Genomic DNA, 15,468 nt, shown 5'->3' on the forward strand with positions numbered 1-15,468 from the left:
AGATTTCTCCTACATGATCAGTTTTATGATCTAGCCTGGAAAATCTACATCTTTCTCTTTTTTTCCTATATTGTAAGGCAAGCTTTTATTTGTCTTCAAAAACTATTTATGACATCCTTGTAATTTCCTCATTCCCATACTCCTCTGAAAAAATTAAACTAATATAACTAGATATTATTTTTAGGGATCCATGCTTATATCAATTCTGAATGACTTATTAATCTACTCACTCAGCATACATAAAGTGTGATTCTGGTAGGTGCTAAGCACTGGTTTAGATCTTGGGAATCTGAAGATGAATAATACTTAGCAACTGATTTTCACAAGTAAGTTATAGTATAAAAGATATGATTGCAATAGAAGTGTGAATCAAATACCTGGGAACACAAAATGAAATTATGATTGTAATTCTTGGGGAAAGCTTCAAACAGGTATCAACTTTTGAACTGAATCTGAAGGAGTAGAAACAGATCCAATGAAGAAGTAGTAGAAAGATGGAAAGAATCAAGATGGGAAAAGGCATGAGCATTTAATGGATGATTGGATGGCATATCCTGTGGGTGGGTCGGTGGTGGTGATATGAATAGAAAGTCAGTAAGAAAGCAAATTATGGATCTCCTTAAAAACATTCATCATGCTTACATTCTGTTACATCATATATACAGCAAGGGAAGTTTGGAGTTTTTAGTCATAAAGCAACATGATCCACTTATCATGAAACAACTATCTTGATTTCTATGTTTCTATTTCTATCTTTCTAAATAGCCTAATATATAAATGTATGTGTGTGTATATATATATATATATATAGATAGATAGATAGATAGATATATAGATAGATAGATATAGATAGAGAGAGAGAGAGAGAGAATATATATAAAATATATATATAAAATTAGGGAAATGGATTGCTTTTCTTTTGGTCTGGTGAATGTCAATATAAAAAAAAATAAGCCTTTTTTTCTTTTCTTTTCTGTTTTTCCTCTTTGTTTTTTCTCCCTCCCTCCCTTTCTTTCTTTTTTTTAAATAAATTTATTTATTTATTTATCTATCTATCTATCTATCTTTGACTGTGTTGGGTCTTCGTAGCTGCGCACGGGATTTCTCTAGTTACCGCGAGCAGGGGCTACTCTGTGTTGCAGTGCAAAGGCTTCCCATTGCAGTGGTTTCTCTTGTTGCAGAGCACGGGCTCTAGGCACATGGGCTCAGTAGTTGTGGCTCATGGGCTCAGTAGTTGTGGCTCACGGGCTCTAGAGTGCACGCTCAGTAGTTGTGGTGCACAGGCTTACTTGCTCCGCAGCATGTGGGATCTTCCCGGTTCAGGACTCAAACCCATGTCCCCTGCGTTTGCAGGCAGATTCTTAACCACTGCACCACCAGGAAAGTCCCTTTCTTCCTTTCTTCCTTCCTTCCTTCCTTTCTTTCTTTCTTTCTTTCTTTCTTTCTTTCTTTCTTTCTTTCTTTCTTTCTTATTCTAGAGTGGAAAATAATTCCTTCTGTCTTAAATAAAATTATTGTGACCTTATGAATCCTTCTGGCTACTGTATCATTTCTCCACTTCTGCATCATTTCTGTTAATAAAGTTCACAAAATAATTGACTATATTTGCTGCACCTAATTACTTTCCTCTCATTCTGTCACAAACACTTTCAGTCTTGTTTTTACCTCCACTGCTCTGTAAAACCTACTATTATCAAGGTATCCATTGACCTTCTCATGCTTGATCCAGCGGTCAATTATCAACCCTCATGCTTCTTCATCTAGAAGCAGATTACACAATCGAGTGTGTCTTTCTCCTTGAGTCATCTCCCTAACCCACAACATAGCAGTCATGTCACCATGCTTTCCTGGTTTTTCTTCTTCCTCATCAGGCTCTTTTTGGTCTTCTTTCCTAGTAGTTCCATATTTCTCTGAACTTTAAAAATCACTGTACTTCAGTTTGGTGGTCTCTTTTTATTTTATCTACACTCACACCTTTGTTATTCTAATTTTTATGATTTAAATACCACCTATACTCTAAAACTCCAAAATATGTCGTCAGCTTGTATATTTTCCCTGAATTCTATACTTTTATATCAAGCTTAATTCCCTCTCCACAAAGATGTTCTAGAGCCAATGCAAATCTCCAAATGTCCAGATATCAAAAGCGAATCTGTATTCACCTCTACATATCTTCCTTTGGCATTCTTTCCTATCTCAGTAAGTGGCAACTGTCTCCAGTTGTTCAGGTCAAGAGACTCACAGTCATCGTTAATCAACTTGTTTACTCAGACCATACACCCAACACTTTAGCAAGTCTTATTGACTCTTTTACCAACAAGGTGTTTACAGGGTCTTACTATTCTCATGAAATTTCTATATTCTATACTCTAGTTGTTTTTGTTGGTTTGGTTTGGTTTTGCTTTTAATGTATATTTTTGCATAAAGTCCTAAACTGGCTTTCCCATTTGGCTTATGCCCCCCCTGGAGTATAGCCTAAATAAAAGATCACGAGGGCTTCTTATTATTAAACAAATAGTTAAGTAATTAGTGCATAATTCTCTTCTGCTGAAGGCATTCCAGTGGCTTCCTATTTTGTTCAGAGATGAAGCCATAGTGATTATAAAGACCTATCATGCTGCACAGGGTTTCTCTTCACCCCACCCCCAGTGGCCTTCTCTGAACTCCATCTCCTTTCCCCACACCTTGGTCATCCTGCTCTCCACAGACTGCCCCCCTTCTTTAAACCCTCAAGGCACATTTCATCTTTGTACTTACAGTGTTCTCTTCATAGCAGTTTCATGAGTTGTTTTCTTATCCTTTAAGTCCTTGATCAAATATTACTTTTTTAACAAAGATATTTCCGTCCACAAAATTCAAAATTACAACACTCCAACTCTGCTCCCATCCCCACCTAAACTATCTCACTTGTCTGCTTAATTTTGACCACAGTGTTTGTACAAAAAATTTATATATTACAATTATTTTTATGTAGTTAGCTTGTAATCTCTATAAGAGAAGTGATGGCTGTCTCAATTTTTATCCCAGAACATAGAAAATTGCCTGGCTTATAGTAGATTTACATGCATTATTGAATGTATAAAGGATTCAGTGTGTTTCATTTGATTTGCCTATGAATCATAGTTGAAATGCACAATTAATAATGGGACATGGGACTCCGTAAGTTGTGACAAGGGTCAAGACTTGGGTATAATTGAGGAAATAATTAATAATTAATACCTCGGATTAAATGGAGAATATAAGAGGTAAATGATGTAATCAAGGACAGATCCCTGGAGTACCTCAGTTTAATTGCTGGATTTTAAAGTATATGAACAAATAAAATTGAAAACAATTATTTAGAGAGTTAGTGTAACTACCTGCGAGGAGAAAATTTTAAACATATGTGATCAAATGCTGTTAAAAGATCAGTAGGATAATGATCTGATTTGGCATTTGGGTAATGAAGTGAGGAATTTGCAGGGTCTCAGATGTGCTACAGATTGGCTATAACATTAGATTAAGCTCAAAATTGAAATAGGAAAAAAAATATAAAATTTATTGGAAATAACGTGGCTGCTCAGAGCAGAAGCAGGTGGAACCCATCTCAGCATCATCCCTGAGGTGCATGCAGTTGATAGCTACACTCTGCATGTTAGGGTCTTGCTATATCTAGGAAGTTCAATTCTTTATATGATAATTCCCTTAATATTTGGGACTTTTTATCGGATGGAGACTGATGAACAAACCTAGGAGAAAAGAATTTAATATAGAGAATTGGGTGGTTATAAAATCATTTGAGAGGCAGGAAAAAGGGAAGGCATGAGATAGCCACCAATCTTCTGGCTTCAAGGTCATAATATACCTCAAGTGAGGTGCAAGGTCAAGTCTGCAACTTCTAATCAGAGGTCAGAAATCCCTGTAGCCAAGCTACCCTGCTGCTGATATCACAGCCACCAGCACCAGGAACTGTGTGATTAGACTGTGGAAGGGAGTCCAGCTGCTTCCATCATCCACATCTGTAGGTCTCCTTGTCCATGTGCACCTCCTCGGAAGAGTAGGGATGTCACACACACTCCTTCAGCATGTTAGACCACTAAGATGTGCAGCTCATCCTAAATGCCTTCATGGTTCTAACAATTGTAGCAACAAATGAACCTGGGAAGTAAAGATTTTAGCCTTCCATTTCTTATGATAAAGGGGAGTAGCATAGGTGATAGAAATGGATGTGGAGTATCATTGGAAAACATTTAAGGTAAGATTTCAAACACCATTCTAGAAAAATATTCACTTCAGTACTTTCACTTACAAAGGCTGACAAATATCAAACTGTTCCTATTGATCTAAGTTTAGCAATACCACATCCTCACCTGTGGGGAAAGAGCTGAGTCAGTGACTCTGAACCCTACCTTAGTTGCCAGCTTCCCAGCATTCTAGGAAACCAAAGTTCCAGAAGTAAAGATGTTGGGACAGAAATTAGGAACAATCTATTCAAGCAGTGTGACAGGGAAACAAAAGAAGAGTTTGTTGCCTGAGAATAGAGTAGAACAGAAGAATGTTTGTCATTTGGGAGATTTTTATAGTTCATGGTAATAAGGCAGAGAAGAAAGAGAGACTGAAGCTCCAAAAGAGAAGAAAAAGGGAAGAGAAGAGCTACCTGGTGATGCAGTGTTCTGCAGAAGAAAAAAGTAAAAGAAACACTATTCAGAGATGGAGGATTTGGCCTTGGAAAAGAGGAGGGTGGACTTCCATTAATCCAAAAGTGATAGAATACAATTTGAGTGAACTCACTTGATGATTTCTGTTTTTCACTTTTGATATCAAGGTCTATTTATTTCCTGATAATTGAGGACACAGTTGAGGAAGCGAGTTTGAAGATCTAAAATACACACACATGCACACACATCCACAAATCATCTTTTATATTGCTATTGTATTCAACATTTTTGACTCTCACCTTATCCTGAATCCTGAGGAAATACTGTTTTGTAATCCCATGATTCATCTTCAATTTGAAATTTTTCAATTTAAAATATTTACTCATCCAAGATATCCTTTGCAGGTGCATTATATTCTTCAACTCTCTTTCTTTTCTTCTACATGAATATCTTTGGGCATATGCTTTCAGAATTTTGCCTTATAGGGGACATCTTCACTTTGGGATGCTTTTTTTTTGTTAGACAGGAGAACATAATATCTGATGTATTATTTTCAGTTTATTTCCAAACATCTATGCATATATCTGCTTATTGCCCTCTTCCTTTTTCATAAAGTTTCTTGTACTTTTACTTTACCTATTAGTTCTTTTTTATTTAATTGTATTCTTTTATTTTATCAGAATTAAAGTCAGAGGAGCAACTCCTCTTATTGTTCCTTTACATGTTACAAGATGAAGTAATTACCAAGGCAGACTTTTTATAAGTTTTCTCATTTATACTTTGATCAAGCTATGACTTTAGGCATATGTTTAAATATCAAAATGTTTATCAATGTTATTTAGACCCTGAGAGTCATTTTAAAGAAAGGGTAACTGAGAATAATATTTGTAAATGTCCTGTGATGTATTTCCATCAACTCACCCTTACAACAGCAACTTTAATGTTGTTATTATTATTAATGTTTTGCTTATAAGAAAACTGATACCCAATAAGTTTAATTTGCCTAGAATCATACAGCAACTCCAGAGACTGTTCCTATCTGACTCCTAGACCGTGACACCAAGTCTTTGCTATTATACACAGCAAACATTTCTAAGCTGAACCTCAGTATAGTAACTTTTACCTACCATTTGACTAAAATATTGATAGATGTCAATGAATACAAAATAAAGTGATAGTAAGAGGATGGTTACCAGAGAAGGATAGCGAAAACTATGGTGACTAATATTTACTAAGTGCTTAGTATATTTCAAGTTCTGTTTTATGTGTTCTTCATTATTTAATACTCATAGCATCCTAGCAGTGGATATTATTCTAATCTCCGTTTTAGGGAGAAAAATACTGATGGTTGAAAAGATTAAGAGACTTGTCCAAGGCTGAAGTTGACAAAAGTAGCAAGACCAGACTTTGGATCCATAGATTCTGATGATATATATCCAGGCTCTTCATCGAACCCTATATTGGTACCAGTCGAGGTGAAAAGGAAGAGTAAATAAATACGTGTTTGCATCATTGTATTATTTATTCATTCAGTGATAGGTGGCATTCATTAATTATTAAGATGGAAGGTGCTACGAAGTAATTTAGAAAAATATGCTAACAATGGTGGGAGCATTACGTATGGAATTCACATCCACAAGCCCTATTTAAAACACTGGATTGTGTTTGATTATCTTTTACAGTATGCTTGCATACACCCAGTGAGGTTAGATATTTCAGGATCTTGAAAGCCAGACTGAAAAGTCTAAGTTTGTTGTTGTAAAGAGGAGGAAGTTCCTGAATATCTTCCTCAGGAAAGTGATGTGACCAGAATGGTATTTTAGAAAAATTGATTTTGCATTTACATGCCTTATGGGTTGAAATTTGATGGGCTGTCCATAGAAAAGGAAGCTGAGAGCCACTAATGGCATTGCAGGTAGAAGCAGATAGGGCCTGGGCTTGGGAGTTAACAGTGGAAACAGGAAGGAAAAGATGGATATAAGAATTATAATGCAGGAAAGATGAAAATAACTTTGTGACTAATTTTGATGTATATCAGAGGCAGAATCAAGGATGAATGTGATTACAAAACAGTTGAGAAAGTGGAGAGAAGAATTAAAGATGTTGGTTCTACATCAGGCACTATTCACTTGGACATACTCTGTACCTTTGTGTACTGTTTTTAATTACTGAAATATTTAATACATCATGTATTTCCTGAGGACTGAGTATAGTCTATCAGTATTTTCAATGATACATGTATGTATATATGTGTGTATGTATGTATGCATGCATGTATAAATTGTGTATATCAAATATTTTGTCCCTTTCTACAAGAAATTCATAATTTAGTAGTCAGTGGGTGGTTGGACATGTAAAATCAGAATGGAAACAAATATTTAGGAAGATTTTAGAGTTGCAAATCATAAGCACACTTTCCTTTTTAGTTAGGTAACAGAAAGAAGAGGCCAATAAAAAATAAATGTAAATGAAAAACCAAGGTAAGAGTCAACAGGTCTGAAAATAGACTATATGGCTGGAAAAAGATGCCCACTGGCTTATATTTTGGTGACGGTACTTTTGTGCTATGAATAAAAATCTGGTTGGTGTACCGTGTCAGGGTGTACAGCTTAGCAAATGGTGTATACTTCTGCACTGAGGGTAAGAACCCAGAACCGTATACATGCCATATGGTCAAAAGTAAGAGCCCAGAAGAATTACATTTCTTTCTCCTTCCCTAGTACTTAAAACCTTTCCTTTTGAAGTGTATCCTCAAACTAAAGGTTATCATTGCTGTGATGTCCAACCTAGACCTAGTTGACATTAGAGAGTCACTCAGCATGAGGTGAGGAATTGGCAGTCTTATTCAGAACAATCAATGTGTGTGTGTTTTTCCTCCTCTTCAAACTTTATATCAAACCTACAGATGAAAAGAACCTATAGTTATAACCCAGGGATTAAAGAAACTTGTAAAACTATGATCATGTTTATATATGACAACTTAAATAAATTATTAAGATACTTTAAAATGTTTACTTCCAGATAAGATTTTAATAGCAGTACGACTTTGGGATGCATCAGTATTCTGCACATTTATTTCTGAACCTTAGAGTTACAGCATAATGCACTTCATAGGATCTCCAAATAATTTACAGTTACTAATTAGAGCTGAAACGTACACTGTTGCATTTCTTTACAATATTAATATATAAAAGGCCATAAACCTGCCTTCTTGGCTCTTGTCCAGTATCATTTATAAGACATATTTTTATTTGACCTATAGTGCTCTCTTTTAACTTTAGCAAATAAGGCACATTTGACTTTTGAGAGCCATTAGAGATTTTTATATGAATGTTTGAATATATCAGAACAAAAATTTACGTTTACTGCATTATTTTCAATCTAGTGCTTTTTTCTTTTTGTTTTTGTAGAGTTAATTCCAGAGATGGAACTATATATTTTATTTACATATTTATATAACACATGCATATAATTTACATAAATTAAGTGTACATTTCCAATCTTTATGATTTTTTTCAAATGTGATATTGAAAAGAAAGAGAGAGAGATTGAGAGACAGAAGGGACCGAGAGAAATTCCTTTAATGTTTAACATGCCTCTAATTACTCATGTTTCTAGAGCAAAGGTTTCATCGATTTCCTCATCAAGACTTTTTTCCCTCTTATTTTCTCCTGTTGCCTGTTCGACCTTTCAGATAATTCTTTATAAAGCTTTGTGTACTAGAAAATAAAATGAAAATTCACCCAGGATATCTTCTTGAGTTTGAAATAATGTGAGTAATGGATTAATACAGAAACACATAGAAGAAGAATTTTGTAGCTGTCTCCTTTAAATACAGGGATTAAAACTGAAATACCTAACTTTATTTTAATTAACTGATACTTAAATAAAATTTTAAAAAATAGTTTACAGTTTTATTTAGTTCATAATGACAATTTATCTGAACTTAACACTTGCCACCAAGTTATTAATATAATTTTAATAAACAAAAAGGAAATAAATCTCACATTTTCACAAAAGATAATTCTTTATGCTAATGATTCAGTAAAATCTTTTCTTATATTTTAATTGTGCCTGCATTTTCTCTCTCATACACACAAACACACACACACTCACACACACACACTCTCACACACACACTCACACACACACACTCATGAGCTTGTTTCCTTGAATGGAAATAAAATGCTTATATTGTATAGTAAAGGCAGAAATAAAATTATTCTCTCAATAAATGAAATTTGGTACTGAATATTTTACTCTTTATTTACTATAGTAATAAAGATTGACTAATGTATACCTTCTTGCAATTCGAAGAGATCATTCAGCGGTTTATGCAAGCTTTGTAATTCAAATATATTAAGTGATATAGGCAGCAATTTTCTTTTATTCCTAGTTCTCAGAGTACCATAAGTCTTAATAATGGCCATCCACATTACCTGGGTTATATTTCCTTTGTTTTTATTCCTTTGTAGATGTGCCATCCAATCCCTATGGAGTGAAGATTATAGAGCTGTCACAGACCACAGCCAAGGTTTCTTTCAGCAAGCCGGACTCCCATGGAGGTGTGCCTATTAATCACTATCAAGTGGATGTTAAAGAAGTGGCATCAGAAACCTGGAAAATAGTACGCTCCCATGGAGTTCAAAGTGAGTCAATGATTTCAAAGTGTGTGTTAGTTAATTCAAGCTGATCTTCAACATACCTGTGTGATTAGCTTTTTATTTTCCTTCAACATGCTATTTTTCTTTCTTTTAATGAGATAGGGTTGGAAAGATGTTCCCACTGTCTTATTCTTCTTAAGAATACTTTAATAAAGAGTAGAAAAGTTTCCATCTTTAGTAAAGATTAAAGAGTTTTGGGAATTCCCTGGCAGTCCAGTGGTTTGGACTTGGCACTTTCACTCCCATGGGCCTGGGTTCACTCCCTGGTCAGGGAACTAAGATCCTGTAAGCCTTTCAGCTCAGCCAAAAATAAAATTACAAAAAAAAAAAAAAAAGTTTAGCAAAATCACCAAAGTTTAATTCCAGGGGAAAAAGTTAGTATTTAAAATTTGGGTGTTGGAAAACAAATTGCTGACATGTTACATTTGATGGCTGAATATTATCAAGTGTGTGTTTTCCATTTATTAATAATATTTCTTTCATAAGTAGGTGTGAACGTCATACTGTAAAATGTATGTCTTATATATATACTCATGAAGCCATCTATAAAAATTGACCTTGTGTACCAAAATTTACTTCAAAATTATGCTTTGAAAACTCAAATTTCTACTGCATGTCATAAGATTTTGAATAATAGAATTAGCTAGCTATGAGAAATTAGAAGAGTTTGCAACAGTTCTTTTCACTTATGTAGAATTTCATCATGTGAATATGTGATTTTTTCCTCCATTATTAGGAGAAGAAACTAAATTAGGGAATAATACTAAATTACCAGAGTTGGACTCTGTTAATTGCGACATAGAACTACATCTCGTGGCCCAAAACGATAGTATAAAATAGTGAGGAAAGTACTGCTGCAGAGTGGTCCTCCTCTGCTGGCTCTGCCTTGACCCTAACATGTATGGTGTGAAGGTTCTATAAAAGGCATGAGCCCTCCTGGGAAGAATTGTCCTAATGGACAATGGAGACAGAACAGATAAAATCATTTGAGGCTCACCTGTGTTGGCACCTGCTTGTTCAGTTTTGACTAAGAGTAACTATAGGTTTTTGATAGAAGTGTTGGGAATTTTGTCAATCAATCATCAATCCTTTACACATTCTTCAAATAATGCCCCCAAACAGGTCAGCTCTTATCACTGCTTTTAATGATGAGAGATTCTGGATAGTTAATGCTCTTTGTGCATATGCTATGTGGTTCAGGAGAGAAGATGCATAAAGGTCATGCACAAAAAGAATGAATGAGTGAGTTCAGGGACGCTAGTAAAAGAAATCATTATCCTAGATGTAGGAGTCATATTTTTTTAAGAAAGAGAAAACAAGAGAGGGTGAAAGGCGAGAGACAGAAAGAGAAGATATTTCTGACAGTAGAGAACATTGATAGTGGGCACTCCATCACAGATATGAAGAAACGGAATGTGAGGTCTGAACACGATAGAAATTACACTCGGCAGAATAGTACTGCCACACCCTGCCCCTCCACCCTGGGTTAGAGGGAGGAGGTGAATAGATTTTCCCAAGACTTCTTACAAAGTTGCAACACCATGGAGAATTTATAATGGCGTTGGACTGGCCAAGTTTTTCAAGTTCAAAAACCTGATTTTGTACCCCATGTATACATCGCTCAGAGGCAAATTTCCATGCTTATAACAGTGGTATATAATAGCAAAGAACATTTGGTGATTTACTGTGAGAAATCACTATCCCAGAAATGAGACATTCAGAGTCTATGCAATGAGTACGTGTGTATATTACGTAGGAAAGAAAATGTGAGTCAGAAGTGTGTTTGGTGAGTCTCTAATGTCAGAAAGCGAAGTTACATGAATATGGCATTTAATGGCTTCAGACTGGGACAGCTTAAAGCTTGCCAATAAGACCAAAATACTTTAAGTCCCATGGCTGGAGCTTTCTCCCCTTTACATGAGGGAAATATCTGCACTGATACATTGTTTTTTTTTTCTTTTTCGCGGCTTACTCTTCTTTCAAAGATATGTTAATAAGTTCCTTGAATCAGGTTACAATCATGTAACTAAACTACTGCATGATCTCAACTCAGTGTAGTACAAACACAATTTTTTAATCCAATTACTCATTTCATCATTTTTGGGGAAATCTCATTTTCTGTTATTTAACATCTTTAGCAGACACTATAGATTTGTGGTCCTCTTCAAGTACAAATACATTCAGTTAAGTCCTGCACAACTTAAAACTTACAAAGTCCAATTTAGCACTCATATTTTCTCTGGTCCCCATACAGCTGGATCTTATCCTGTGGAGCTGAGAGTGGGGAGGTGGCATGAACTACATCTTCTCTTGGGAAGAAAAAAGGAGTCAAATACCTCTTATTTTTCTGGTGCTGTAATTCTCCTCGGGCTGTCCCTGCCATCTGTGCTCTCTGTGAGACCACATCTAAGTACCTGTCTCCTGGGGATGCATGTGTGGGGTGCAAGCACACCAGAAGACTTTTGGAGAGAGAGTGTCCTCAGATGGAACACTGCTCAGCTTGACCACCTCGCCCTTGTCTCAGTAGGTTTCGCTCTGAGTGTAACTATAGTCCACCAACTTTATGGAGTATCCATTTGACCTGGGGAAAAGTTCCACATCCTTATTAAGCTGAAATATAAGAACCTAGACTGCCTCACAGGTTTCCTCTTTCAGAAGAGAGATTAATGTTCTGTAAAAACAAGAATTCCAAATGAGGATGGAAATGGCAAAGTTCCTCCACCTCCACTTTTTGCTGACAAATCCAATGGATCTGTTCATCCATTTGCGTTATCCTCACCTGCCAGAAGGGAAGACAGATTTCTCCTAGGAGGAAGGTGCAGTACTCCAATGGAATGATTTTCTTCTCTTTGTAGTCTTCTGCTTATACAGAGTGTGATGCAGTGAGCTTGGGGGTTGGAATGTTGGGACTGAGGTTCCAGAGCCAGTTCAGCCTCTTCTTATTCAACTCTGCAGGGGATGCCTAACGTTTTCTCAATTGCTTAGTATTTTCCATCTCTTTCTTCTCTTTATGAATTATCGCAGTTGAAAATTCCAAGACAGCAGAAGCAGGCCCACGCATTTCCACACAACTTCCTGTTGCTGGACTGGTGTCATTTTTTCTCCTTGAGATTAAGTGCACTTTAGTAATCTGATTTATTTACTGTTGAATTTACACTGTATATCTCAAATGGCAAGGTGATCTCATTTCATGTATAAAAACTCAAATCTTTAAGTGTTTCATCTTGTAGCCCTAGTATTTGGTTAACGGGCAGGAATGTAAATATGTAACTAAGAGAAAAACATAAATGCAAAGGGTAGCCAGGGCCAAGCTGGACAATCCCACTGGAACCAATCCTAACAATCTAGAAACTGTGTGTCTGGCATTTGCTCTTCCTTTAGCAAAGAGATGTACCATTTTTGTAAAGATATAGAATAACATAAAGAGATATAGTGAAGATCAGAATAACAAATGCTTTATGCTGATGGAAATATGAAATATGGAATACATAATCATAGTCATGTTTTCTGTAAAATTTACATCAATAATTTGAATGTTAGAATATATAACATAGTTTAGATTTAAACTTTCTACCTTAAGCACACATATTTTCATCGAGTCACTACGGTTTCCTTTAAAAGTGATAATTCAACCTCGCTCACATTTTTCCAATCAGACAGGCTTACGTCCTTTTAACAATGCCTAGAATTACCCTTTTACCCTGGCCAACCTACAATGTGCTCTCACAATCACTCCTTCTTGGAAGTGCTTTCACACTAAAACTCTCTCTTCCCCCAGAATGAGTCGCCAGCAAGCAACAACATATTTCTTACATTATATTGTATTTATATTTTATTTATTTATTTATATTTTAATATATTACACTATATCATATTCTACTTCTTATACTACAAATCTCTGATTTATCTTTTCTCCTAGCTTGTAAATTCCTTGAGTGGAACTAGTATGCCCATTCATTTCAGTATTTCAAGTGCCAAAACATATGAGAGTAGAGGGTAGAGGGAATGATGAAATTTGGTAGAGGTGGGAGAAGGAAAAGGATTATTTTATAGCACCTTATTATTGAGTCTCTATAAGGTGAATCTGTTATATCCCCCTTTCAATACATTTGTGTCTACAGAAGCAGCAAGGTGTTTATTAGGGATAGACATCTTTGAAAGAAGAGGGGAGAAACAAAGCTGGGAAAATGGAGTAATTGAACTGCAATTCACACAAAACCTCCACAAAACCTCAATCAACTGGATGAGGATCTCTCAAGGCAACATTGTCCATCTTGGATGGACCACTTCACTTATAATAGATGGTTATTGAGCAACGTGACCTTAAGATGTAGTGGGTCAGTAGGCAGGTCTTGATGGGCAGCTCCAGTTACATGGCCATGTGGTCCGATTGTGATCCCTTAGCCGGTCATTTCTTCTTGCTCAATTATGTGCCAGGAATTTTTTTAAGGTATGTAATGCTGCACAGAATATAGTATTACCTTGCTTATGAAACCTGGAGACTTCATTGTGATTCTCCCCTGGGAATGACCACAAATTCCACAGAATATTTCTTCCCATCCCTAATACATCAAACAGCATTAGGCTCACTGCATCAGTCATACGGCCCAAGTGGCAGGGCAGCTTGAACCACTGCTTGGACCTGTTGCAGCGCCCTTTTCTGCTGCGGTCCCAGTTCAGTGCTGGCATGGCAGCCTTGTGCACCATTTAGTGCCTAGGCTCCGTTTTCCTCTGTACATCTCAAAAGCCTGATGCATCTCACTCACTGATGAATACCCTATCGAATCTCCTGCCTCATCAGAGACCCCTACTTTTGGTATCAACTGTTCCATATTTTATTATCCAGTAGCAGACACAGAGATGTAGACTGGACTGCAAGGTATCTTGTAAAAGGAATTAGGGCTTTGATCAGGCAGGAGGGAAGTTGGACTGTACTGGAGGCATGATAATGCCTCAGCTCACCCATCAAGGAAGTCTGGAATGAGGAGTATTACATTCTGTAGAATGTCCACCTTAGGCTAAAATGGCCAGTCCTTTATACCCTTGCTTCCTTCTTTACTCAGATGCAAGCTTCTCCGGGAACAGTACAACTGTGTTAGAGACAGCTTTTTGCACCTGAGGCAGACCCTAACCGTCTGCAGCCTGAATTATCCCCAGCTAGGCAGCAAATGGGAATCTTAGCTGACATCTCCATATTTACTATAATATCCTCTTTAATATGTATCTATTTTAAATAAAATCCCAAAAGCTGATCTAATTTCATAGATCAAAATCTTGTTGAAGTTTGAATTGTGAGGTATAATAAATTCTGCAATGCATGTATCGTTATGAATATGTGTATACACAAACCTAAGAATTTATGATCTTCATTTATTTAGCAGTATTTCTCAATTTTTTCTATTGCAAAACATTTCTGTCAAATAAATCATCAGAACATTTAAATATGGTTCCTTTGCCCTCAAAATGTTTTCTAGGATACTTCCAAGTCATCTATTAGCTGACTTGAGAAACAAAATTGGTTTATATTAATAAGTGAGCAAATTCTCATTTACTACATGAAGATTTGTGGATGATGTTTTGAGTGAAATTACTCTGAAAATATATTCATTCCACCTCACACTATATATAGATAGTCTTCTAAAATGATCATGTTCTTCCTCCTTGCTGAGGCAAAATATCAGTGATCAGGCAATTAATGTAACATTAAAGATATCTAACATTTCTGTCTTAGTTTAGGCTGCTGTAACAAAATGTCTTAGATCAGGTGGATTAAACAACAGATATTTATTTCCCACAGTTCTGGAGACTGGGAAGTCCAAGATCAACGTGCCATATGATTTGATTCCTAGGAGGACCCTCTTTCTGGCCTGCAGGTGGCCGCCTTCTCACCATGTCCAAACAGGGAAGAGAGAGGGAGACAGAGAAAGAGAGAGAGAGTGCGGAGTGCTCAGGTTTCTAGTCCTCTTGTTATAAGAACACTAATCTCTCCACCCTCATGACCTCATCTAAACCTAATTACCTCCCAGAGGCCCCACCTCCAAAAGGATCACAGTAGGGCTTCAACATATAAATTTTGGGGGGAAGGAATACAATTCAGTCCCAAATATTCACTCTTTTGCAGTCATTGTGGTGAGAACTGAAAATAAAGTCAATAGTCAACAAACTGA

The 15,468-nt window shown here is 36.3% G+C and overlaps 1 protein-coding gene across 1 annotated transcript in view; it reads left to right on the forward strand.

Annotated features, from left to right (window-relative positions):
• The window catches only part of NCAM2 (neural cell adhesion molecule 2), a 228,663-nt gene that overhangs the window by 132,836 nt on the left and 80,359 nt on the right, over positions 1-15,468 (forward strand). The window contains 1 exon segment of the mRNA XM_059920007.1: positions 9,113-9,286. Coding sequence (XP_059775990.1) covers positions 9,113-9,286 — 174 coding nt within the window.

Source organism: Balaenoptera ricei, chromosome 4 (genome assembly GCF_028023285.1).
Source record: "Balaenoptera ricei isolate mBalRic1 chromosome 4, mBalRic1.hap2, whole genome shotgun sequence".
Taxonomy (NCBI): domain Eukaryota; kingdom Metazoa; phylum Chordata; class Mammalia; order Artiodactyla; family Balaenopteridae; genus Balaenoptera; species Balaenoptera ricei.